Source organism: Triticum aestivum, chromosome 4B (assembly GCF_018294505.1).
Source record: "Triticum aestivum cultivar Chinese Spring chromosome 4B, IWGSC CS RefSeq v2.1, whole genome shotgun sequence".
NCBI lineage: Eukaryota > Viridiplantae > Streptophyta > Magnoliopsida > Poales > Poaceae > Triticum > Triticum aestivum.
This window is the reverse complement of record NC_057804.1, coordinates 573,500,351-573,527,480: the sequence shown is the minus strand read 5'-3', so window position 1 is coordinate 573,527,480 and position 27,130 is coordinate 573,500,351. Positions and strand designations below refer to the sequence as shown.

Sequence of the window (27,130 nt, the reverse complement as noted above, 5' to 3'; positions counted from 1 at the left end):
GGGGGGCGCCGGCCGAAATTTTCGGCGAATCGTCTCACCACATGTCCTTTTCTTTGACCACTTAATCATTCTCCTCACAAACTTTTGCTTGGGGTGGGATGTGACTGGGAAGATGTCTTCTTTATTTCGCCGAATGACCCTCAAGACACCAACTTTTTTGGTTCGGTGGTGTTCTTGGGGTTGCGAACGGCTGGAGATGCTCTTACTTGCGTTTCAGGACGGGGAGAAACCGCACATAATTACATGATGCACGGCAACCACCCAGACATTGGAGAAGTGGGGAGACACCGCGTACACATTACTACATGATGCACAGAACCACGACACGAGAGAATCATCGGATTCTGTACCAAAAGGAGAAAGTTTAAACCACCAGGAAACTTGGGGTAGTTTGGTTACCAAACGCCTCTGAAGTCTGAACCAACGATGCCTGACCAGGCAGCAAAACAACCTCAGATTATGACCGCACCAGGCGGCAATATTTCCCTAATGTCTGCGGCACAAGACGGTCAGGATACGAAAAACACATTCTATGCTGCATGGCAGAAACTTGGTAGCAGCATCTTTGGCAATAACTTTAGATAAACCAGGACAGGACTAACAATAGAGGTCTCCTACATCATAGTACATGCGACGCAACATATATGAAGCTAGCTAAGCTGTCTGTCAGCCTGTCATCATCTCAACCCCGTAGTTACTTCTCGGAGGGGGGGGGGGCTCAAAAATCTTCAGAAAAGAAGGCGGCGATGGGCCATAGATGGATGGGTTGCTCTTTGCTCAAGCCGACTGAGACAATGGTGAGGTCTTCAGCCACAGGTGGCGTCCTAGCATCGCGCTACCATGAACCGCCATGTATGAAGCGTTCAGCCTAGATTGGAAGGAAGAAAGGTGCATCAGTTAGATATAAGAGGTCAGCGGTATAAAACGTCAGGGCTGAGGTTGTTTTCTTTTCCTTTTGCTGAACCTTCCAGTTTTTGAGGGTCAGTTTCAAAACTGGAATGATTTGTGTTATCAGTTTCATTTCATGAAATGAAATTGGGAGCTATGCTCCTTTAATTCGAAAAAAAAGTACTCCCTCCGTTTCTAAATATAAGTCTTTTTAGAGATTTCAATATGGACTAGATACAGATGTATATAGACATATTTTAGAGTGTCAATTCACTCATTTTGCTCCATATGTAGTCCGTATTGAAATCTCTAGAAAGTCTTATATTTAGGAACAAGGGAGTATAAAAAAGCAGTTGGATGAAGACTGTACTTACTTCTCGACGTCAGGTAAGCTCATTGGATCACACACCTCATTTTGTTCCATGCCTGGGGCATGGCCACCAGCTGCTGATGCCATATCGGTTGCTCCCTCAACCTGGAAGATTACAGGAAGGTTAAGAGGAAGCCAAATATAGCAAATAATGCGTGGCCTTGTTGTGGAGCAGGTACATAGATGATTTTGGCTATTTTCAGGAAATGGTACAGACAGAAAAAAACATGCAGCTAGGTTACAGAACAAAACTAGGACAGAAAAAATCTAAACAAGAACATGTTATCAGCTATATTGCCAAGATACACATGATAAACTGTTCAGGTGCATGCATCAGCAATCATATCTATTCCACAGAGCATGAAACATGAATGGTTACAAGATGATGCTGACTAGGGATGCAAGTTAAGAGGGTTGGCTTGGCCCACCGATCCATCCTAGTAACTTGGCTTCACAACTACTGTAAATGCAAGAGCCATGTGTACAAACTGAATTAGCAATTATGTTGGCAGTGAACAGTCAATTAAGCAAAACGAGTAAGTGGGTCTCCACACTTATATCCCTAAAGCTATATAGGGCGTAAGTCAAATATATACTTTCTGCAACCAAACAACTTCTCCTGAATCTATTTAATATATGATGAAGTGAACTATATGGCTCATAAAATGCGTCTCTATTGGTAGAAACAAACCATACAATTGGTATTAAGTATTAACATGCATTCTATGGTGACATGCCGCACAAATAAATACACAAATTAAAAAATGGCAAGCTTCAGGTGTCCATATCCACAGCTTCTTGCAGAGCGCAAGTACAAAACACTTGGGAATATCATGAGTGCAAAGTGGACTGAAAAAGCCTTGCCTGTTGGGGATACTGGGCATATCCTGCATAAGCACCATATGCATATGATGGGTCCTGAGGATACCCATATGGATCATATCCATAGCTATAATAAGCACTCCATTGATTAGGATCTGTCTGCTGACCCCAGGCTGCTGATTGATCCTGCATATGATTGTGGAAGATAAAGAGATTACAACAGGTAAAACATAAAAAACAATTATCAAAAAACTAACCCTTCATCTGTTAAGACTAGGAACAAGAACAATATAATGCGGATCAGACCGTTATCTATTTAAACCGTTAATAATGAACATAAATTTTCTTTAGCATGCTCAACACTGCACAACCCAAAATTAACACGCTTAATTCTAGTGGATTTTAGAAAAACTCAATTTGAGAGATTACTAGATGTCAGGTTCATAAATTAGAAATTTAAATGAAGGTTTGTGGCACCAGCATTTAAATCTGGTATACCTGCTTATTGGCAGGACTTCTGCCCCATGAAAGTCTAACCACCTGTTGACCAATCACTGTGCCATGAAGACGCTGCACAGCCTCTTCAGCTGATGCCCTGAAACGATTATCTTAGTGGTAAATACGTCGTACTTGCATCATTCGGACATTAGATGCCGGCACAAAGAGGAGTTGCCAAAAAATGCAATAACCAAGAGTCGAAATTTTAGAAGGAAACAGCCACAGTAGAACATTATAGGCATATACACACATGACAATGAAGATCAATTTTGCTCCTCCCTACTGAGCTATAAATAGAGATTAATAATTTGCATGAAATATGTACTAATGAAACAAGTACACATAAGGCATGCAGTATTTTGTCCTGCTGATATATTTGAACAAATCTTTTCCAGATTCTACAGGATTAAGTTTTCAGTTCACAAAGGCACATAAATATATAGTTTTCAAGGTTCTCCTTGATATATTATTTTCTATCACCGCATTTGCATATGATTGCACAAAAAGACAAAATAGACTACAGATGATAGAATCACACCTTTTTGTGCTTCACCTATGATGGCAATGCAATCTAAAAATTGAAAAAAATCAAACACACGCACACACGCACACACGAGGCATTGCCATTTGTAAATCCTGCATGTTGGGCAGTGCTACTGAGAAATGCATGCTTTGTTCTTGTAATTTATAGTTCAAGGAATAAAACAAGTATCATGTGTTTACTTGAAAGACTCACCTAGATGCATATTGTACAAATCCACATCCTTTACCAACTGGAATTTTTACATATATAAGCTCCCCAAACTGCACGCAAATCTGCCTCAGCTCCTCTTCCGTCACGTTTGGGTCCAAGTTACCAATAAATATCTGCAAATGAATTCCAATGTAAATGACATAACAAACAGTCCAACAGAGGAAACACCAAGCAATATGATAAGGGTTCTTACCGTAGTGTTTGTAGGATCACTATCTGGTAGAACTGTTTGGGCCTGCGGAATTGCATAAGCTGTTGCGGGGTACATGGCTACATATGAGACATAAAAAGACAGTTAAAACATATCAATCGAAGTACCTCTTTTAATGAAGATCTACTTGTAATAGTTGCTGTGTTGCCTTACAATATTGATGAATCATTGCAGTGTCCCATTACAGACGGATCTTTGTTTTATTAGCACTAATAAGAGACAAATCATATGAGCCCATGCGTCAATCGAAGTGCCTTATGACCATATTTGATTATAATCAACAACATCAAGTAGTACTGTGTTGAATGGGAACACCAAATAGTAGGTTACAGATAACCATTACCTTTAGCAGCTCCATACTGAAGCTGAGATCCAGATGATTTCTTAGGAATTGCAGCACTTATCCGCATAGGTCTTGTTGAGCAATACACACCATTCATTTCTGACATTGCACGGGTCTTCTCATTTTCATCTGCAAACTTTACAAATCCATATCCTTTAGATCTCCCAGTATTTGGATCTGTGACAACCTTGGCCCCCCTAACAGATGAATAGTTCACTCGGAAAGTCTCTTGTAGTAAGTAATCTGTGACATCAGGTGCCAAGTCTCCTACAAAAATTGAATGGTCAGGTCCTGCATCCGGACGCTTCTCACCAGAGCTGAACGATGCCCAGTTCAATCTGAATGTATGCTCAGTTCCAGGCATTTGTGCGCCATTATAAGCCTGTAGAACTTTCTCAGCAGCTTCGTGTGAAATGAATTCAATGAATCCATAGCCTTCTGGGAGACCAGATAATTTGTTGCGTATTAATTTTACGGATTGTACCTGCATCCCCAAACAATCACAGCCCTATTAGTACTACGAGTGCAAAAGGTAATCCTGAATAGTCAACAGTAGAAGAACAACGCTGGCCATAAAAGTATAAAACAGACGTTTGAAAGACTACAGTCAACTGAAATCAGTGTGACGAAGTAAAGAGTTGCAAATATGGCATGCAAACAAAATACTAAATTTTATCATCAGCTCTGTTCCAAATGAAGTCCAGAAGAGGGACAGCATGGATCACACGTCCAACAATGTAACACTTAATACATTGATTCCTACCGGATGTCAAGGTACAAAACTTTGTTGCGACTTTTACTGAAACACAACATTCGACAGAATTGTTGGCTTGCTGCAAACAAACGGCTAGGGCTTACGAAGAAACTAAGGCATCAAAATTCTGAGCTATGAAGAATCCACTCGAAGGAGATACCACAAATAAAAAATCAGTGATGTGAAGATGAACAGGTTACCCTAGCCAGGAAAACAAGCAACTTACTATTATAGGATGACAAAGTTCAACAAATCTATGATGTTCACTAAGAAATTGACCTTCCCATTAGGCATAACAAACAATCACCTCGGTACATCACTTGAACTGCACAGGACTACAGGAGGCTCCAGCAACCGCTTCGGTTCAGAATATCAACCATGTCGCTACTAAAACAAATTTGCTAATTCTAGTATGATGAGGCGTCTAGCCACACGGAATCATAGCTACAACCAATTCCAGAACACCGGCCACTTCGGAACCCTAAACCTATCATCAAAACTCAAAAATAGGATAGATACCACCAACCAATACGCCCAAATTCACCTAAATAGCGAAGCAATCGCTACTTCAGCACAGCCAGAGTCGGGCACGAGCACCGAGACCTAGCGAGGTACCGACATAGCTCGTGGGATGTAAACCTACCTCGCCGGTGTGCGCGAAGCAGCCGTAGAGGTAGTTCTCGTCGGCCCAGTACTGGAGGTCGCCGATCCAGAGCGTGCGGACCTCCTCCAGGGTGGTCGGCTGGTGGTACGGCCCCGCCATCATCATCGGAGTGGCCGCCCCCTGCGACGGCGGGCGGTGTGGCTTGGCTTGGGTCGGAGGCGCGGCGGCGAGAGGGCGGTGGTGTGGTGTCTGGTCGGGGGTACGGGGTCCTGGCCTGTCTCGGTGGTTCCCCATCGCCTGCTTTTCACGTCTAATATGAGCCCTTGGGCCTTCTCGGATGACGGGCCTCTATGGACTGGGCCTTCAAGAATTAGTATTTTTCTTGAGGAGTACCTTCAAGAATAGTACTAGAAGTGTCTCAAAAAAAATAGTACTAGAAGGCTTGTACTCACATCTTCTATCTCTCTTGGGCTTCTCAAAAAAAAAATCCTCTATATCTCTCTGGGCGGGCCAGGTCACGAGCTGAGCTGGTTTCCTAAAAAAAAACTGAGTGGTGCCATTGAAGAAAGAGTAAAGTACAATGGTCATTGTATTCTGTACTTGTGGAATTTTTTACTTTGTCACTAGATCTCAATGTACCTGAAAATGGTCGCTGAGGTGGTTTAAGTTAAGGTTAGCAGTCATGTAACATATGCTGACAGCGAAATACAGATTCGTCGTGTTGAAATATTTTTGCACAAACACAGCTTGTAATTCGTAGCGACTCATTTATACCCTCACTTCATGTCGATTTGGTGCTCAAAATCGAGGGAGACGGGGAGGCGAATGATCAATGTCGATGATCGAAGCATTATGCACGGGGCAGATTCAGGTGGTGCACAGTCATCTCCATCGCCATCGAGGTTGTTGCATGACGTCACTCTCGCACCTTGCCGCAAATCCGGCAGAAAACCAGTCCCGACCTTTGGTATGCCCTTTTTGATCTCTTAAGTGATGAGATTAGGGTTTCTATGCCGGCATTGTTTTTACTTGACCACATTTTTTCTAATACGCCTTTACTAGGATGTTTGGGTGCGGTTGGATTTGGGATAAGGTTTTTGGTTAATCTCATGCAGGGATAAGGTGCTATGCAATTAAAAGTTTTTGGTCGGCATTCACATAGTGTGTGATGAATTTGAGAACTTCTTGTAGCGTGAATAGTTTCTAGGGGTTTGAGTTGTGTTAGCCTGTTGCAAGGGGTTTAGGATTGTTTTTTTAAGATGACAAAAAGGTGTCAATATGATCGATACAAGTTGCACAGACTGTTATTTGTAGGCGACCGCGGTGGTCACTTGTTTGTTTAGTTCAACTATGGTGATTTTTTTAGGAGCCGGGAGCAATAAGACATATGTTGAGGTGGGATTTGTTGGGGAACGTAGCAGAAATTCAAAATTTTCCTACGTGTCACCAAGATCTATCTATGGAGAAACCAGCAACGAGGGGAAGGAGAGTGCATCTACATACCCTTGTAGATCGCTAAGCGGAAGCGTTCAAGAGAACGGGGTTGAAGGAGTCGTACTCGTCGTGATCCAAATCACCGGAGATCCTAGTGCCAAACGGACGGCACCTCCGCGTTCAACACACGTACAGCCCGGTGACGTCTCCCACGCCTTGATCCAGCAAGGAGAGAGGGAGAGGTTGAGGGAGACTCCATCCAGCAGCAGCACAACGGCGTGGTGGTGATGGAGGAGCGTGGCAATCCTGCAGGGCTTCGCCAAGCACCGCGGGAGAGGAGGAGGGAGAGAGGTAGGGTTGCGCCTGGGAGAGGTGAAACTCATGTGTTGGCAGCCCCAAAACCCTCAAGTATATATAGGGGAGAGGGAGGGGGTGCGCCCCCTCTAGGGTTTCCACCCCAAGGGGTGCGGCTGCCCCAATCCCATCTAAGGGTGGCGGCCAAGGGGGGAGAGGGGGGAAACTTGCCCCCCAAGTTAGGTGGAAGCACCCCCTCCCCAAACCCTAGGCGCCTTGGGCCCTTGTGGGGGGGGCGCACCAGCCCACCTGGGGCTGGTCCCCTCCCACACTTGGCCCATGCAGCCCTCCGGGGCCGGTGGCCCCACTTGGTGGACCCCCGGGACCCTCCCGGTGGTCCCGGTACGTTACCGATAAAACCCGAAACTTTTCCGGTGACCAAAACAGGACTTCCCATATATAAATCTTTACCTCCGGACCATTCCGGAACTCCTCGTGACGTCCGGGATCTCATCCGGGACTCCGAACAACATTCGGTAACCACATACAAACTTCCTTTATAACCCTAGCGTCATCGAACCTTAAGTGTGTAGACCCTACGGGTTCGGGAACCATGCAGACATGACCGAGACGTTCTCCGGTCAATAACCAACAGCGGGATCTGGATACCCATGTTGGCTCCCACATGTTCCACGATGATCTCATCGGATGAACCACGATGTCAAGGACTCAATCGATCCCGTATACAATTCCCTTTGTCTAGCGGTATTGTACTTGCCCTAGATTCGATCGTCGGTATCCGATACCTTGTTCAATCTCGTTACCGGCAAGTCTCTTTACTCGTTCCGTAACACATCATCCCGTGATCAACCCCTTGGTCACATTGTGCACATTATGATGATGTCCTACCGAGTGGGCCCAGAGATACCTCTCCGTCACACGGAGTGACAAATCCCAGTCTCGATTCGTGCCAACCCAACAGACACTTTCGGAGATACCTGTAGTGCACCTTTATAGTCACCCAGTTACATTGTGACGTTTGGTACACCCAAAGCATTCCTACGGTATCCGGGAGTTGCACAATCTCATGGTCTAAGGAAAAGATACTTGACATTAGAAAAGCTTTAGCATACGAACTACACGATCTTTGTGCTAGGCTTAGGATTGGGTCTTGTCCATCACATCATTCTCCTAATGATGTGATCCCGTTATCAATGACATCCAATGTCCATGGTCAGGAAACCGTAACCATCTATTGATCAACGAGCTAGTCAACTAGAGGCTTACTAGGGACATGGTGTTGTCTATGTATCCACACATGTATCTAAGTTTCCTATCAATACAATTACAGCATGGATAATAAACGATTATCATGAACAAAGAAATATAATAATAACTTATTTATTATTGCCTCTAGGGCATATTTCCAACAGTCTCCCACTTGCACTAGAGTCAATAATCTAGTTCACATCGCCATGTGATTAACACTCACAGGTCACATCGCCATGTGACCAACATCCAAAGAGTTTACTAGTGTCATTAAACTAGTTCACATCATCATGTGATTAAGACTCAATGAGTTCTGGGGTTTGATCATGTTTTGCTTGAGAGAGAAGTTTTAGTCAACGGGTCTGCAACATTCAGATCCGTATGTACTTCGCAAATCTCTATGTCATATTGTGAATGCTGCTTCCACGCTCCACTTGGAGCTATTCCAAATGGTTGTTCCACTATACGTATCCGGTTTGCTACTCAGAGTCATTCGGATAAGTGTTAAAGCTTGTATCGTCGTAACCCTTTACGCCGAACTCTTTATCACCTCCATAATCGAGAAACAAATCCTTATTCCTCTAAGGATAATTTTGACCGCTATCTGGTGATCCACTCCTTGGTCACCTTTGTACCCTCTTGCCAGACATGTGGCAAGGCACACATCAGGTGCGGTACTTAGCATAGCATACTGTAGAGCCTACGTCTAAAGCATAGGGGACGACCTTCGTCCTTTCTCTCTTTTCTGCCGTGGTCGAGCTTTAAGTCTTAACTTCGTACCTTACAACTCAGGCAAGAACTCCTTCTTTGACTGATCCATCTTGAACACTTTCAAGATCATGTCAAGGTACGTGCTCATTTGAAAGTATTATTAAGCATTTTGATCTATCCTTATAGATCTCGATGCTCAATGTTCAAGTAGCTTAATCCAGGTTTTCTATTGAAAAACACTTTTCAAATAACCCTATATGCTTTCCAGAAATTCTACATCATTTCTGATCAACAATATGTCAACAACATATACTTATCAGAAATTCTATAGTGCTCCCACTCACTTCTTTGGAAATACAAGTTTCTCATAAACTTTGTATAAACCCAAAATCTTTGATCATCCTATCAAAGTGCATATTCCAACTCCGAGATGCTTACTCCAGTCCTTAGAAGGATTGCTGGAGCCAGCATACCTTTTAGCATCCTTAGGATCGACAAAACCTTTCTGATTGTATCACATACAACCTTTCCTTACAAAAACTGGTAAGGAAACTCGTTTTGACATCCATCTGCCAGATTTCATAAATGCAGCTTGTGCTAACATGATTCCAACGGACTTTAAGCATCGCTACGGATGAGAAAATCTCATCGTAGTCAACTCCTTGAACTTGTGAAAAACTCTTTACCACAAGTCGAGCTTCATAGATGGTGACATTACCATCCACGTCCGTCTTCTTCTTAAAGATCCATTTATCTCAATGGATTGCCGATCATCGAGCAAGTCCACCAAAGTCCATGCTTTGTTATGATACATGGATCCTATCTCGGATTTCATGGCTTCTAACCATTTGTCAGAATTTGGGCCCACCATCGCTTCTCCATAGCTCGTAGGTTCATTGTTGTCTAGCAACATGACCTTCAAGACAGGATTACCGTACCACTCTGAAGCAGTACGCATCCTTGTCACCCTACGAGGTACGGTAGTGACTTGATCCAAAACTTCATGATCACTATCATAAGCTTCGACTTCAATTGGTGTAGGCGCCACAGGAGCAACTTCCTGTGCCCTGCTACACACTAGTTGTAGTAATGGTTCAATAACCATATCAAGTCTCCACCATCCTCCCACTCAACTTTTCAAGACAAACTTTTTCTCGAGAAAGGACCCGGTTCAAGAAACAATCCCTATTGCTTTCGGATCTGAATTAGGAGGTACACCCAACTGTTTTGGGTGTCCTATGAAGATGCATTTTATCCGCTTTGGGTTCGAGCTTATCAACCTGAAACTTTTTCATATAAGCATCGCAGCCCCAAACTTTTAAGAAACGACAACTTAGGTTTCTCCAAACGGTGTCGTCTCAACGGAATTACGTGGTGCCCTATTAAAGTGAGTGCGGTTGTCTCTAATGCCTAACCCATGAACGATAGAGGTAATTCGACAAGAGACATCATGGTACGCACCATATCCAATAGGGTGCAACTATGATGTTCGGACACACCATCACACTATGGTGTTCCAGGCGGTATTAATTGTGAAACAATTTCCACAATGTCTTAATTGCGTGCCAAAGCTCGTAACTCAGACACTCATCTCTATGATCATATCATAGAAATTTTATCCTCTTGTCACGATGATCTTCAACTTCACTCTGAAATTACTTGAACCATTCAATAATTCAGACTTGTGCTTCATCAAGTAAATATACTTAGTATCTACTCAAATCATCCGTGAAGTAAGAACATAATGATATTCACTGCATGCCTCAGCACTCAATGGACTGCACACATCAAAATGTGTTACTTCCTACAAGTTGCTTTCTTGTTCCATTTTACTGAAAACGAGGCTTTCAGTCATCTTGCCCATGTGGTATGATTTGCATATCTCAAGTGATTCAAAATCAAGTGAGTCCAAACGATCCATCTGCATGGAGTTCCTTCATGCGTATACACCAATAGACATGGCTCGCATGTCTCAAACTTTTCAAAAACGAGTGAGTCCAAAGATCCATCAACATGGAGCTTCTTCATGCGATTTATACCAATATGACTTACATGGCAGTGCCACATGTAAGTGGTACTATCATTACTATCTTATATCTTTTGGCATGAAAATGTGTATCACTATGATCGAGATTCAATAAACCACTCAGGTTTAATACTAATCTTGATGGTACAGGGAGCGCGCGATGTTTGATCACATCAAACTTGGAAACACTTCCAATACATATCGTCAGCTCACCTTTAACTAGTCTCCGTTTATTCCGTAGCTCTTTTGTTTCGAGTTACTAACACTTTAGCAACCGAACCGGTATCTTAATACCCTGGTGCTACTAGGAGTACTAGTAAAGTACACATTTACATAATGTATATCCAATATACTTCTATCGACCTTGCCAGCCTTCTCATCTACCAAGTATCTAGGGTAATTCTGCTCCAGTGGTTGTTCCCCTTATTACAGAAGTACTTAGTATCGGGTTTGGGTTAAACCTTGGGTTTCTTCACTAGAGCAGCAGCTGATTTGCCGTTTCATGAAGTATCCCTCCTTGCCCTCGCCCTTCTTGAAACTAGTGGTTTCACCAACCATCAACAATTGATGCTCCTTCTTGATTTCTACTTTCGCGATGTCAAACAACGTGAATACCTCAAGGATCATCATCTCTATCCTTGATATGTTATAGTTCATCACGAAGCTCTAGCATCTTGGGGGCAATGATTTTGGAGAAACATCACTATCTCATCTGGAAGATCAACTCCCACTCGATTCAAGTGATTGTTGCACTCAGACAATCTGAGCACAAGCTCAACGATTGAGCTTTTCTCCCTTAGTTTGTAGGCTAAGAAAAACGTCGGAGGTCTTATACCTCTTGACGTGGGCACGAGCCTGAAATCCCAATTTCATCCCTCGAAACATCTCATATGTTCCGCGACGTTTTGAAAACATCTTTGGTGCCTCAACTCTAAACCGTTTAACTGAACTATCACGTAGTTATCAAAATGTGTATGTCCGATGTTCGCAACATCCACAAACGATGTTTGGGGTTTAGCACACTGAGCGGTGCATTAAGGACATGAGCTATCTACTGTCCGCATAATCGCTACTGTCAACTTTCAACTATATTTTCTCTAGGAACAAAACAGTGGAACTAAAGCGCGAGCTTACGACATAATTTGCAAAGATCTTTTGACTATGTTCAGGATAATTAAGTTCATCTTATGAACTCCCACTCAGATAGACATCCCTCTAGTCATCTAAGTGATTACATGATCCGAGTCAACTAGGCCGTGTCCGATCATCACGTGAGACGGACTAGTCATCATCGGTGAACATCTTCATGTTGATCGTATCTACTATACGACTCATGCTCGACCTTTCGGTCTCTTGTGTTCCGAGGCCATGTCTGTACATGCTAGGCTCGTCAAGTCAACCTAAGTGTTTCGCGTGTGTAAATCTGTCTTACACCCGTTGTATGTGAACGTAAGAATCCATCACACCCGATCATCACGTGGTGCTTAGAAACGACGAACTTTCGCAACGGTGCACAGTTAGGGGGAACACTTTCTTGAAATTTTAATGAGGGATCATCTTATTTACTACCGTCGTTCTAAGCAAATAAGATGCATAAACATGATAAACATCACATGCAATCAAATAGTGACATGATATGGCCAATATCATATTGCTCCTTTTGATCTCCATCTTCGGGGCTCCATGATCATCATCGTCACCGGCATGACACCATGATCTCCATCATCATGATCTCCATCATCGTGTCTCCATGAAGTTGTCTCGCCAACTCATTACTTCTACTACTATGGCTACCGGTTAGCAATAAAGTAAAGTAATTACATGGCGTTGTTCAATGACACGCAGGTCATACAATAAATAAAGACAACTCCTATGGCTCCTGCCGGTTGTCATACTCATCGACATGCAAGTCGTGATTCCTATTACAAGAACATGATCAATCTCATACATCACATATCATTCATCACATTCTTCTTGGCCATATCACATCACATAGCATACCCTGCAAAAACAAGTTAGACGTCCTCTAATTGTTGTTTGCATGTTTTACGTGGCTGCTAATGGGTTTCTAGCAAGAACGTTTCTTACCTACGCAAAACCACAACGTGATATGCCAATTGCTATTTACCCTTCATAAGGACCCTTTTCATCGAATCCGTTCCGACTAAAGTGGGAGAGACTGGCACCCGCTAGCCACCTTATGCACCAAGTGCATGTCAGTCGGTGGAACCTGTCTCACGTAAGTGTACGTGTAAGGTCGGTCCGGGCCGCTTCATCCCACAATACCATCGAAACAAGATTGGACTAGTAACGGTAAGCATATTGAACAAAATCAACGCCCACAACTACTTTGTGTTCTACTCGTGCAAAGAATCTACGCAATAGACCTAGCTCATGATGCCACTGTTGGGGAACGTAGCAGAAATTCAAAATTTTCCTACGTGTCACCAAGATCTATCTATGGAGAAACCAGCAACGAGGGGAAGGAGAGTGCATCTACATACCCTTGTAGATCGCTAAGCGGAAGCGTTCAAGAGAACGGGGTTGAAGGAGTCGTACTCGTCGTGATCCAAATCACCGGAGATCCTAGTGCCGAACGGACGGCACCTCCGCGTTCAACACACGTACAGCCCGGTGACGTCTCCCACGCCTTGATCCAGCAAGGAGAGAGGGAGAGGTTGAGGAAGACTCCATCCAGCAGCAGCACAACGGCGTGGTGGTGATGGAGGAGCGTGGCAATCCTGCAGGGCTTCGCCAAGCACCGCGGGAGAGGAGGAGGGAGAGAGGTAGGGCTGCGCCAGGGAGAGGTGAAACTCATGTGTTGGCAGCCCCAAAACCCTCAAGTATATATAGGGGAGAGGGAGGGGGTGCGCCCCCTCTAGGGTTTCCACCCCAAGGGGTGCGGCTGCCCCAATCCCATCTAAGGGTGGCGGCCAAGGGGGGAGAGGGGGGAAACTTGCCCCCCAAGTTAGGTGGAAGCACCCCCTCCCCAAACCCTAGGCGCCTTGGGCCCTTGTGGGGGGGGGGTCGCATCAGCCCACCTGGGGCTGGTCCCCTCCCACACTTGGCCCATGCAGCCCTCCGGGGCCGGTGGCCCCACTTGGTGGACCCCCGGGACCCTCCCGGTGGTCCCGGTACGTTACCGATAAAACCCGAAACTTTTCCGGTGACCAAAACAGGACTTCCCATATATAAATCTTTACCTTCGGACCATTCCGGAACTCCTCGTGACGTCCGGGATCTCATCCGGGACTCTGAACAACATTCGGTAACCACATACAAACTTCCTTTATAACCCTAGCGTCATCGAACCTTAAGTGTGTAGACCCTACGGGTTCGGGAACCATGCAGACATGACCGAGACGTTCTCCGGTCAATAACCAACAGCGGGATCTGGATACCCATGTTGGCTCCCACATGTTCCACGATGATCTCATCGGATGAACCACGATGTCAAGGACTCAATCGATCCCGTATACAATTCCCTTTGTCTAGCGGTATTGTACTTGCCCGAGATTCGATCGTCGGTATCCGATACCTTGTTCAATCTCGTTACCGGCAAGTCTCTTTACTCGTTCCGTAACACATCATCCCGTGATCAACCCCTTGGTCACATTGTGCACATTATGATGATGTCCTACCGAGTGGGCCCAGAGATACCTCTCCGTCACACGGAGTGACAAATCCCAGTCTCGATTCGTGCCAACCCAACAGACACTTTCGGAGATACCTGTAGTGCACCTTTATAGTCACCCAGTTACGTTGTGACGTTTGGTACACCCAAAGCATTCCTACGGTATCCGGGAGTTGCACAATCTCATGGTCTAAGGAAAAGATACTTGACATTATAAAAGCTTTAGCATACGAACTACACGATCTTTGTGCTAGGCTTAGGATTGGGTCTTGTCCATCACATCATTCTCCTAATGATGTGATCCCGTTATCAATGACATCCAATGTCCATGGTCAGGAAACCGTAACCATCTATTGATCAACGAGCTAGTCAACTAGAGGCTTACTAGGGACATGGTGTTGTCTATGTATCCACACATGTATCTAAGTTTCCTATCAATACAATTACAACATGGATAATAAACGATTATCATGAACAAAGAAATATAATAATAACTTATTTATTATTGCCTCTAGGGCATATTTCCAACAGGATTTGGTATAATTATTGTGACAAAAATAACTAGTCACTGGGTGTAGTTGATAGTCTAACTGAGGACATTGGCCATGAGAAAGAAATAAGCAAGGATGAAGGCGTGCTTGTCTCTTCCTGGTAGGACAATAGAAAAATGGACTTACGGAGATTAAAAAACAAATGACGCTGAAATATGCTTTCAAATGTCACATTTGGTCATCATTATTTGCACATACTCTCTCCGGTACTTTTTACTCCGGGTATTAGATTTGTGTCAAGTCAAACTTTGCACAGTTTGACCAAATTTATATGAAAAAATATCAACATCTATAATACCAAATATATATAATGTGAAACTACATTCCATCATGAATCTAATGATATTGATTTGATATTGTGAATATTAATACTTTTTCTATTAGTTTGGTCAAACTAGAGATACTTTGACTTTCGACTAAACTTATATGCAGACTAAAAAGGACCGGAGGGGGTGTATAGTAAACATAGTGTTGGTATCATTACCTACTATAATTAGAATGTCGTAGTTCAATTTCCTGCAACTGAATTACATGTTACCACTACAAATGCAGTTCAAGATGTTGACTTGCAGCCTACAAATAGTCATCATTGATGAACAATAAAAGAACACAATAAGGCATACTACAAACAAATAAGTGAACATGAACATGAATGGTGATGATGATGCACAGGACCCACTGAAATTATGTTTCAAAAGACAATGACTACGTGCCTTAGGTCAAAGAGAGCGACTTTGAACTTCAAGTCATTTAGGGCTAGTAATGGTACCGCCCAAATTTTTGTGTTGGCCAGGTATTTGAATCTGCTCAGTTCTCCAAAAGGCAATTGCAAAATATAGTTGTTAGAACATGGTGGACTTAAGGATGCCAACCAATGACAACAATGGTCGTATGATACTCCTCCTGTTCCGGTTTAGGCTAGTTATAGTGGGAGTAACTTAGGTAGCAACGTAACACATCTAAAAAGTGTTTACTTATGTGGCGGCTAATTAATGAGAGAGGTGTTCGGAGTAGTATATTATGTTACCATCACATAGCGCTTCACAAGAAAAGTTTGAGTATACAAGCTAATAAATGCAACTATATGATACTACTTCTATAACACTTTGCACCATGAAGGTAGTAATATATAGACTAGTGTCATATGCATGACACTAGTCTAAGTTACTCCCCACTATGACTAGCCTTATTGGGCTAGCTAGCCAAAAGTCGAGAACCAAGGCAAAATATCTATAGAGATACTAAGCACCCATGATTTGAAGTGTTCTAGTACGTCGGGGGTTGTGGGGTTGCTCAGGGTCTACCTGTAAGGTTGCATGCTGTTTAATTTGATTTCTTCTTCTCTTTTTTATTTTTCTACATATTCTAATTCATGTGTGCTTATTAAAATTTGTGAACATTAAACAACAAAACAAATAAATTAAAACTCACCTTTTTCTGATTCATTAATATTTACATCTGCAGATATTTTTAAAGTTCACGATCATTTTAAAAGTTCATGAACATTTTTAAATTTTGGAAAAATTTGTGAACACTTTTTGGAATCCATGAATATATTTTAAATTCACGAACATTCTATAAAATAATGATTGTTTTTCTAATTCATAATTTTATTTAAAATTATTGTACATATTTTAATTAAGCTAATTTTATTAAATAAAAAATATAGATTTTTTAAGCTAGAAATGGGGTGAGCAAAAAAAACTAAGCGAGTGAGAGGAGCAGTGAGCTAAGTCGGCCCATGTAACCATTATAACAACAATTCCATTGTTTCGTCGCGGAATGGGAGCACCACCAGCTGACATCAAGATGGAAACGTGTAAAGACATCACACACGCACCAAACAACTTCATCCTTCTCTCGGAACATACTGTCTCCAATAACAATTTGACACGATATACGAACGACAAAAACACCGCCAGAACATAATAAAAGAACAAGTCAACACAAATAAATTTCAAAACAAAACATACATCCAGGTCCGTAAACCACCTAGCGATGACTACAAGCACTATAGCGAGCCGAAGGCGCACCGCCATTTTCGCCCTTCCTTATTGGAGCCGGGCAAATCTTGTTGTAGTATACGCGGCAAAGCACGCGTTAGACTCTAGTAGATGTAGATAGATAGAGAAGTAGAGATAGAGATATAGATAAGTAGTATATATAGAGGAAGAGAGAAGTTTTTTTTACAATAGTAGTATAGATAGAGGTAGAGATAAATAGTAACTAGTAGTATAGATAGAGGTAGGCTTGTTCCTGCTAGCTCCTTGGGGCAGCAAGGTTAGCGTTTCTTGCCGTACTTACGCAACGATGATATTTGATGCCAGGTTCTTCAAATCGATTCAAGGATTCAACGGCGACGACTGCAGCTTAGGGCACTGGTCCTTAGGGGCACATGCACGAAAACTTTCAGGCTGTCATCAACAAGGTCGGGTCGGCTCCGGTATGAGAGCAGCGACATCGGCGCGGCGCGTCTCGTTCTGGCGGCGGCTATGGTCGTTAGGTGGTCCATGTATCTCAATGTATTTTTATTATATTTGAGGTGCTTTTGTATTTTTGATGAATCTTTATAGATCTGATTCCTTTTGCAAAAAATATAGATAGAGGTAGACGTAATAATACCGAGCTTTTCTTATAACACAGTACAGACACATGCGCTCATATGTACGTGCATGCACTCATCCCTATGAATACGCACATACCATATTCATATGAGCACCTCCGAGATACTGAGCCGGCATATCATCTTGAGATTGAAGAAATCATCACATGCATTTCATAGTCGACAGAATCATCTACTCCGATTTAACGTGCACCGTCAGAAATACTGAAATAAATCCAAAAATAATGCGAGCACCTAGACTTGAACCATGGTGGGCTGGGCATACCACTATCCACCTAACCATCCAACCATAGGTTGGTTCGATAATAATACTGAGCTATTTTTGATTTCAGGTAGAGAGAAGTTTTAATAGCCCCTCAAGTGTTTTACATTGTTCAGTGTCATTGTGTGTTTGTCAATATTTGGAAAGGGGAATGGAAGTTTAAAGTAGCGAGTTGTGTTGAGATTAGACACGGGATGAGTCTTTTTATTTCCAATCCTCTGTTTGGTGCATGATAGGAATTATGTGTGAGAATTTAAGGAGAAATTGTATTTCCTTGTTTGGTTCGTGCGAATTGACATGGGACTAGACAAGGGAAGTTAGGATGAAGGGTTAAGATTGACTCACTAAAATAATTCCCTTCCAACTCCCAGCCCCTCCCCTGTTAATAAAGCGGTGGGAGTTGGAGTCTCAAGTCCCATACCTATTCCCTTATGAATTCCCATTCCCTCCGACCAAACAGTATCCCATTCCCTGGCTCTAATTACCCCCAACCAAACACGTCGGCAGGGCTAGCATGCGAGGTAAAACCCCCCGCTTATTATGGCAGTTAATTAAAGCCAGTGATTTTGGGGAGAGATATTATGGCAGTTTTTTAATGGTAGTAGGAGTAAAACATTTCCTCACAAATTATCTTTGGACAGATACTATGGCACTAGGAGGAGTACAACGTCCCCTTAGGAACTAAGATAGATAATACTTAATTTCTTTCCATATATAATTTCAAATTATGGAATGCTATAAATGCTATTAAAAATGGGTGTTTGTTACCTACCACTACTAAAGAATTGTCGAGCTGTATAAATAGGCAACTAGACCCTTCCGTCCTCCTCACCCAACGAAATTCAATTCATAGTGATCTAGACATGGCGATCAAGCTTATAGCAGTAGCGTTTTTCTTGCTCGTCCTGGCCTTTGCTGAGTCCAGCGACAGGGGTGAACCTCCATCTTCTCGTAAGTACTAGTGCTATCTTTACCAAATTGAGGGTGTGTCAAGTCTAAATCACCTCATATATTTTGTTATTTCCTACAGAAGAAAATGCTTTTGGTGCGAGCGCTTATGCGGTTCATTGGGATCCAGATTATGCACATTCTGGTAAATACTTGTGCTACCTTGCCAAGTTGAGAAATTTGATAATTGTGAGTCAACGCCTAATTCTTATTTACTGTAGAAGAAAATGGTTTTGGTGAAAGTGCTTATGCGGTGCATTGGGATTCTCCTTCTCGTAAGTGCTTGTGCTACCTTACCAGCTAGACAAATTTGTTAATTGTGAATTAACTCCTAGGTTGTCATTTCCTCTAGAAAAAGACAACTTTGGTGAAAGTGCGTATGCGGTACATTGGGACCCCCCTTCAAGTAAGTACTTATGCTCCCTTGCCATATTGAGGATGTGTTAGTTCTGAATAAACTCATAGTTTGATATTTCCTACAGAAGAAGAAGGTTTTGGGGCAAGTGCTTATAAGGTGGATTGGAACCCAGAAGATGCACCTTCCAGTAAGTACTTGTGCTATCTTACCAAGTCAAGAATACATTAGTCCTGAATGAACTCATGGTTTATTATTTCCTGCATAAGAAAAATGTTTTGAGGCAAGTGCTTATAAGGTGGATCGGAACTCAGAACATGCATCTTCCAGTAAGTACTTGTGCTACCTTACCAAGTCGAGAATGTGTTAATACCGAGTCCAATCATATTTGTTATTTCCTGCAGAAGAAGAAGGTTTTGGAACAAGTGCTTATAAGGTGGATTGGAACCCAGAAGATGCACCTTCCAGTAAGTACTTGTCCTACCTTACCAAGTCAAGAATGTGTTAGTCCTGAATGAACTCATGATTTGTTTTTTCATGCAGAAGAAAAAGGTTTTGGGGCAAGTGCTTATAAGGTGGACTGGAACTCAGAACATGCATTTCCAGTAAGTACTTGTGCTACCTTACCAACTCGAGAATGTGTTAATACCGAGTAAAATCATATTTATTATTTCCCATAGAAGAAGAAGGTTTTGGAACAAGTGCTTATAAGGTGGATTGGAACCCAGAAGCTGCACCTTCTAGTAATTAAGTATTTGTGCTATCTTACCAAGTCGAGAATGTGTTAGTCCTGAATGAACTCACGGTTTGTTATTTCTTGCAGAGGAAAATGGTTTTGGGGCAAGTGCTTATAAGGTGGATTGGAACCCAGAAGATACACCTTCCAGTAAGTACTTGTGCTACCTTACCAAGTTGAGAATGTGTTAATCCGGAATAAAATCATAGTTTGTTATTTTGTGCAGAAGAAAAAGGTTTCGGCCAAAGTGCTTACAAGGTGTCTTGGAGCCCAGAAGATCCACATTCCGGTAAGTATTTGTGCTACCTTACCAAGTTAGTCCTGAATCAACTCATGCTTTGTTATTTCTTGCAAAATAAAAAGGTTTTGGGGCAAGCGCTTATAAGGTATCTTGGAGCCCAGATGGTGCACCTTCTGGTAAGTACCTGTGATATCTTAGCAAGTGGATAATGTGTTAATTCTGAATCAACTCATATATTATTTCCCTCAAAAGACAAAGGATTTGGTGCAAGTGCTTATGCGGTACATTGGGATCCAGATCATCCACCTTCTGGTAATGGTAAGTACTTGTGCTACGTTTCTTATCAAGTGGAAGAATGTGTTCATTCTGAAGTAGCTCATAGTTTGTTATTTCCTGTAGAAAAAAAACGGTTTTGATGCAAGTGCTTATGCGGTACATTGGGATCCAGATCATGCACACTCTCATAAGTACTTGTGCTACCATATCAAGTTGAGATTATTTTTAATATGATGTGTTAGTTCGTTAATACCCACGAAGAAAAGGATATGCATTTAATCTCCAAAATTAACATAACTATGTCAATATTTTTGCTAAGTTGTTAGTTTAATTAATAATAATGCAGCTTCCTCCATTCCTGAAGCACCAGCAAAACACAAGCATATAAAATTTCAGACCGGCATGTTATTCCTGAAGAAGAATATGCACATCGGCACTACACTTCCTGGAGGAACCATGTTTGCACGAGATGGTGCACCAAAGTCTGTTCATTTTTCCTCTACTCCTTTGGAGTCAAAGTACTTGACAACAATCCTTTCGCATTTCATGATACCTCATGGCTCGATGAAGGCAAAGCAGGTAGCTGACACCCTTCGTTCATGTGGCAAACCGGTTGACAAGGAGGAGCCTCACATGTGATTCTCATATCGTGAAGCAATGTCAAGGTTCGCCGCCAGAGAATTAGGGGTCAGCGGCGCACGAGCAACCATTACAAGGATTCATGGGAACGAGACCCCCAACTCCATGTACGTTGTGGAACAGATCACTCAACTGAACAATAACGTGGTGCCATGCCATCCTATGGATTTTCCGTATGAGGTCTTTTATTGCCATCGGCCGAAAGAGGTGCAGTCTTTGAGGGTGCAACTCAAGGGTTTGAAAGATGGCATGCTGCGCGTGACAGCAATAGCCATGTGTCACATGAACACATCTAATTGGGACACCCAGTACTTTGAGCTATTAGATGGAAAGCGTGGTGAACCTGTTTGCCACTACATGCCTACCAATTACATCATGTTTTATTAGATATATTTAAAGTTCCTATTGAACTATGTAACCAAGTTATCTAATCAATAAAGTGTGCCGAGTGGCTGTATTTCTGTTAAAAAATGCTTAATCACCACCAGATTCCAGGAGTTTTTGGACTGCTACCGACCAACATTTTCTTTTATTGCATCCCAAGTAACTCTAATTAATTACCTATGATGATGCACTTGAGCATTATTAGTTCTACATCTCGGCCGCTCAGACGAGCCGTTGTTGGCTTCTGCCACCCCGCCGATGGTCAAGTAGAGGTGGATCCACGTCATCTCAGTCGATCCATGTCATCTCGGTCGTCCCTGGTGAAGGAGAGATAGATCCACAACGTCCCGGACGCTGCCATTGGAAGAGATGACTTTAGGAGAAGAAGAGGTCATTGCTAGGTGCTACACCGCCACTGATCCTCCTCTAACAGTCCCCACCACTGTGTATACCCCACAGTGCGGCACTGCCAGAGAAACAAGAAAGGGAGTGGCGCAATCGAGAGAGACGGGCTAGTACAGGGTTGAGGGATGCGATTTTCTGTCATTCCGCCGATTTAGAGGAACTGTCGTGTTCCAAATCTGAGGGGTATATTGCCTTTCATGGAATGGGTGCATTTAGGTTCTCTTTCCCAATCAACCACAGGAACATGTGCGTGGGGCAGATCTATCCCTGTTACTTTTCATGTGATGTCACCATCAAATCCTTGGATACTATATAGGGAAACACGACTTATCATGCATTGCTCGTAGAAATGATGGGCAAACCAACATGAATAATCAAGTTATCAATAAATTTTTAACAAGCACTGATTATACATATAAGGTGAGATATAAGTATGTAAATATTTTGTTCACAACAAGCTATTTTTTATTTATAATTAATAGGCTCCATTATTTTTTAACATAGTACACTTAAAGACGCTAACATACACACACACATATACTCACCCCTATGAACACGCGCACACACACCGACATAATATATTGAGATTGACGAAGTCACCACAGGCGCCCCGCAGTCAATGGAAATGTGTCCTCCCGCTGAACAAACATTGCTGGAAGTCCTGAAATAAATGCAGGAAAATGCGAGCACCAATGCCAAGTCTAGGACTTAAACCCTGATGGGTTAGTTCCACCACAAAGAACCTAACCATCTGAGTTAGGCTCAATTTGCATTTGGCTCCATTGTTAATTATTATGATACTAGACCATTTCTCTACTATCATATTTTTATTTAGTCACCATGACATGGAGCAAGGTAATTAAGATATCTAAGCCCGGGTTAATTATAATACACCAAAAGATTGGTGCATATACAGGAAATTGAATATATATATATATATATATATATATATATATATATATATATATTATAGAGAGAGAGAGAGAGAGAGAGAGAGAATTTGAACTAGATAAGTACCCGGCTAGGGTGAATTCCCAGTGCTATGAAGAGCTGAGTTGGGGCGTTGACACGTGGATTTGGTTTTCTTGCTAGTTTGGATCTGATTTTTGGACCGGATTTTTTCATGCTCCAGTTTGTATGGTTTCTGCAATGCCATCATTCTGCCCTCCCGACCTTTTTGCGTCCACCAACCTCACCACAAGTCTCTCATTCCCGTGCTCCTATCTCCTCTCGCCAGCGCAATTTCTCTCGGCTTCACAACTCCTCTGCCCTCGCCTCTTTCAATTTTCTACTGTTCTCGTGCTCCTCTCTTCTCTCAGCATCTAGAAGATGTGATACTAGCTGGAGCGAACGCTCGGAGTAGCGGCCCAAGATCTCTGGGAGATTCACCCATCATGGGTAGATTCCATCACTACATCAGGATGGCGTTGGAGCGCACAAAGGGCGGATCCACGACGAAGAGGCTCCCCAGAGGCCAACGTGGAGAAGGGTTACATGGACGGGTATGTCTCCTACCACCCGTGGTGGCCACCGGTCGCACTACCGTTCTGACTAAGAAGCATAAGAGATTCCGCAGACGGTGCACATTTGTATGTTTGGCCTTGACCATGGCAAAGTCGAGAGCAAGGACGTCGCGTCGGATCACCAGATCAGCAACAGCCACGAGAAGGTGAAGACAAGGAGCCTAGACCAACAGTGAGGCAGTAGCCGCATTGGAGCATGTTTGTGTAACTAGATGACCCGTTGCACCGATAGCGCAAGGGCTAGAGAGAACCATGCTTTCAAACCATGCAAATAAGAACATTTAGAGAGATATGCATCGAATAATAGCTCTGGTCACTCAGCTTATGGTAACTAAGATATGAATTCATTTACATCAGGGAGAGTCATCATTGCATGTACCATCGGTATCGAAAATGACCTCATTGTCTAAGCAGCTCTTCATGGTGGGTTGTCACTAGAAAAAGCAGAGATGCCTTCCATATTATCGTCCAATCCCCAATAATAGTTGTTTTTTTGTAGAATGTCCGTTGATTTAAAAGTTGTATCATCAAGGTGATCTGAAACATATTTATTTGTGAGAAAATATGGTTCAGATTGTTGTCTTCAAGTGTTGATCATGATGTATTTAAAACATGAATCTACGAGATGCAGAACATAGCCAACACTTTTTTGGTTTCTGTCAATGGATCACAATAAGATTTCAAATGAAAATTGAAATTACATTAGCATTTGAACTATTACAAAAGATGTTCAGCAATAACATGGAAACGTTTGATGGCGTGTCTTTTTTTAGCACATACCCCTCACTTGCCTTCTTACGCTTTCTCTGCTTCACAAATAAAGGGAGCTTTTACAATTGAAATTCTGGAAGAGACTGCAATCTTGACTGCAATCTTGGAAAGTCGCAATGGTTATATACTATCTGCAGTCTTTGTTTAGGTTAATCTAAGATTTCTCTTCCATGCATTTCACTACTGAGATCCGGTTTGAGACCATCTTTCAGCATATTCAAGGATAGCAGTTATAGCATAAAATATAATTTCTTAATTATGAATATAGAAGTATAACAATACAATATTATTACCTCTAGGGTATATTTCCAACAAATATGTGATAGCCCTTCCGTTAAGGGATCTGCCAGATTCTTAGCCATCTGGATATAATCCAACGCTATCACTCTGGAGTTTCTTGAATGCCTCACAGATTTCAATCTTCTTCTTATAAGCTTTGTGGATTGCATGTTGTCTATTGAACTCTTTGTCTTGGCAATCACTGTATGATTGTCACAGTTTATAAGGATAGCCAGGACTGGCTTGTAAACCATTGGCAGATCCATCAAAAGCTCTCAAAGCCATTCTGCTTCGACGCATGTTGTGTCTAATGTTGTGAGTTCTGCTTCCATAGTCGATCTCGTTAAGATCGTCTGCTTGCAAGACTTCCTGGAGACAACACCACAACCAAGTGTGAATACATACCCATTTGTAGCTTTCATCTTATTAGCATCAGATATCCAATTAGAATCACTATACCCCTCAAGTACCGTCGGGTACAGAGCATAGTGAATTCTGTAGTTCACAGTAACTTCCGAATAACAAATGACTCGCTCAACAACACACCAATGCACATCTCCGGGACTGGAAACAAAACCAGCTTAGTTTGCACACAACAAATGAGATATCAGGCCGAGTAGCACAAGCTTGAATCGAAAAGTGACTAAAATAAGGGTTTTTATTGTTGGAAATATTCACACCTTTTCAATTAATGTAATCCACAAGTAAACAGTAAGCATGGCAACCATAGTGCAACCCATACCAATACTTAATCATGTGAGCACGTACAGGACATAGAATCAAAACATCTATGAATACAACATAAATGGCTAGCACATGAACGAGTAAATGAGATACGAACAAATCATACCCTCCGATTGGCCAAGCCAGCTCGGCGGTGGCAGCAGCAGCCTCAGCGTCATCCTTGGCCTTCATTTTGGTTGCGGCGTTGACGACCATGGTGTCGATGCAGGGGAAGTAGTGGAAGCAGAGGAGGACAGAGACGGATCTGGAGTAGCCGCACCGCGCCGATCCCCGAAAACCTTATAACCGTTCTCCCTGGCAGGATCTCGAACGACGGGGTTCCAAAGGCACCTGCTCTCCCAGGTAAAATAAGTTAGATTATATGAGAGGACACTAGGTTATTTACCAAAAAAGGCTTTTGCTCTACTTTATATATAAAGCAGTGACCATCAGACAAACCGATATGAACGCATGCCACCACCACACATATTGCACACACTCAAGGCAAGATACATAGGTGTCGGGCACCGCCTCATGCTACTTCTTGAGCTTGTGTTGTTTTTTCCCTTGAAGAGGAAAGGGTGATGCAGCAAAGTAGAGATAAGTATTTCCCTCAGTTTGAGAACCAAGGTATCAATCCAGTAGGAGGAACACCCAAGTCTCTAATAATTGCACCTACACAAACAAATAAATACTTGCACCCAACACAATAAAATGGGTTGTCAATCCCTTCACGGTTAATTGCAAGGATGAGACCTGATAGAGATAGGTATAAAAGATAAGTAAAAGTGCAAAATGAAGTAAAGGTAAATAAATTGAAGCAATGTATTTTTGTATTTTTAGTTTATAGATCTAAAAATAATATGATGGTAAATAGACCCGGGGGCCATAGGTTTCACTAGAGACTTCTCTCTTGAAATAACGCATATGGTGGGTGAACAAATTACTGTTGAGAAATTGATAGAAAAGTGCATAGTTATGACGACATCTAAGGAAATGATCATGGATATAGGCATCACATCCGTGACAAGTAGACTGAAACGATTCTGCATCTACTACTATTACTCCACACATCAACCGCTATCTAGCATGCATCTAGTGTATTAAGTTAACAAGAATGGAGCAACGCCTTAAGCAAGATGACATGATGTAGAGGGATAGATTCAAGCAATATGGTATGAACCCCATCTTTTTACCCTCAATGGCAACAATACAAATACGTGCCTCACTACCCCTACTATCACTGGGTGAGGACACCGCAAGATTGAACCCATCACAAAGCACCTCTCCCATTGCAAGATAGATCAATCTAGTTGGCCAAACCAAATAAATAGATCGAAGAGAAATACAAAGCTATCTTAATCATGCATAAAAGAATTTAGAGAAGACTCAAATAATATTCATAGATAATCTGTTCATAAATCCAAAATTCATCAAATCTCAACAAACACACCGCAAAAGAAGATTACATCAAATAGAACTCCAAGAACATCAAGGAGAACATTGTATTCAAGGTCAAAGAGAGAGAAGAAGCCATCTAGCTTCTTCTAGCTATGGACCCGTAGGTCTGTGGTAAACTACTCACACATCATCGAAAGGGCAGTAAGGTTGATGAAGAGGCCCTCCATGTTCGAATCCCCCTCCGGCAGAGTGCCAGAAAAGGCCCCAAGATGGGATCTCACGAGAATAGAAGCTTTGCGGCGGCTGAAAAGTATTTTTGGTGTGCCTTCTCGTGTAGGGGGGATATGTTGGTATTTATAGAGCTGGAATTAGGGTTAGGAGAGTCCTGAGGGGCGCACAAG

General features: G+C 42.4%; 1 protein-coding gene and 1 pseudogene across 2 annotated transcripts; one reads left to right on the top strand and one right to left on the bottom strand.

Moving 5' to 3' along the window:
* Positions 1 to 414: 414 nt before the first annotated feature.
* Positions 415 to 5,546, bottom strand: LOC123093328 (polyadenylate-binding protein RBP47B'). Of its 2 annotated transcripts, none has more exons than XM_044515263.1 (8): positions 5,284 to 5,546; positions 3,887 to 4,370; positions 3,526 to 3,602; positions 3,315 to 3,445; positions 2,579 to 2,675; positions 2,123 to 2,266; positions 1,263 to 1,363; positions 415 to 868 (listed from the first exon to the last, which is right to left on the bottom strand). In XM_044515263.1, exons 1-8 carry the CDS (start codon positions 5,536 to 5,538, stop codon positions 778 to 780), a joined length of 1,380 nt encoding a protein of 459 aa, XP_044371198.1. In that variant the 5' UTR covers positions 5,539 to 5,546; the 3' UTR covers positions 415 to 777. The 2 variants fall into 2 exon arrangements, with proteins under 2 accessions (XP_044371198.1, XP_044371199.1); XM_044515264.1 differs by having other exon boundaries at positions 1,298 to 1,363.
* A 13,365-nt stretch (positions 5,547 to 18,911) lies between these two features.
* LOC123089243 (BURP domain-containing protein 4-like) lies at positions 18,912 to 21,630 on the top strand (annotated as a pseudogene).
* Positions 21,631 to 27,130: the final 5,500 nt, after the last annotated feature.

What these genes read in the sequence shown, in the direction of transcription:
- LOC123093328 (XM_044515263.1), bottom strand. Translation starts at nt 5,538, where the DNA reads ATGGGGAACCACCGAGACAGGCCAGGACCCCGTACCCCCGACCAGACA. An exon ending in TTTGTACAATATGCATCTAG is followed by an intron (nt 2,676 to 3,314) that starts GTGAGTCTTTCA and finishes TAATCGTTTCAG; the next exon opens with GGCATCAGCTGAAGAGGCTG. An exon ending in GAAGTCCTGCCAATAAGCAG is followed by an intron (nt 2,267 to 2,578) that starts GTATACCAGATT and finishes AATCATATGCAG; the next exon opens with GATCAATCAGCAGCCTGGGG.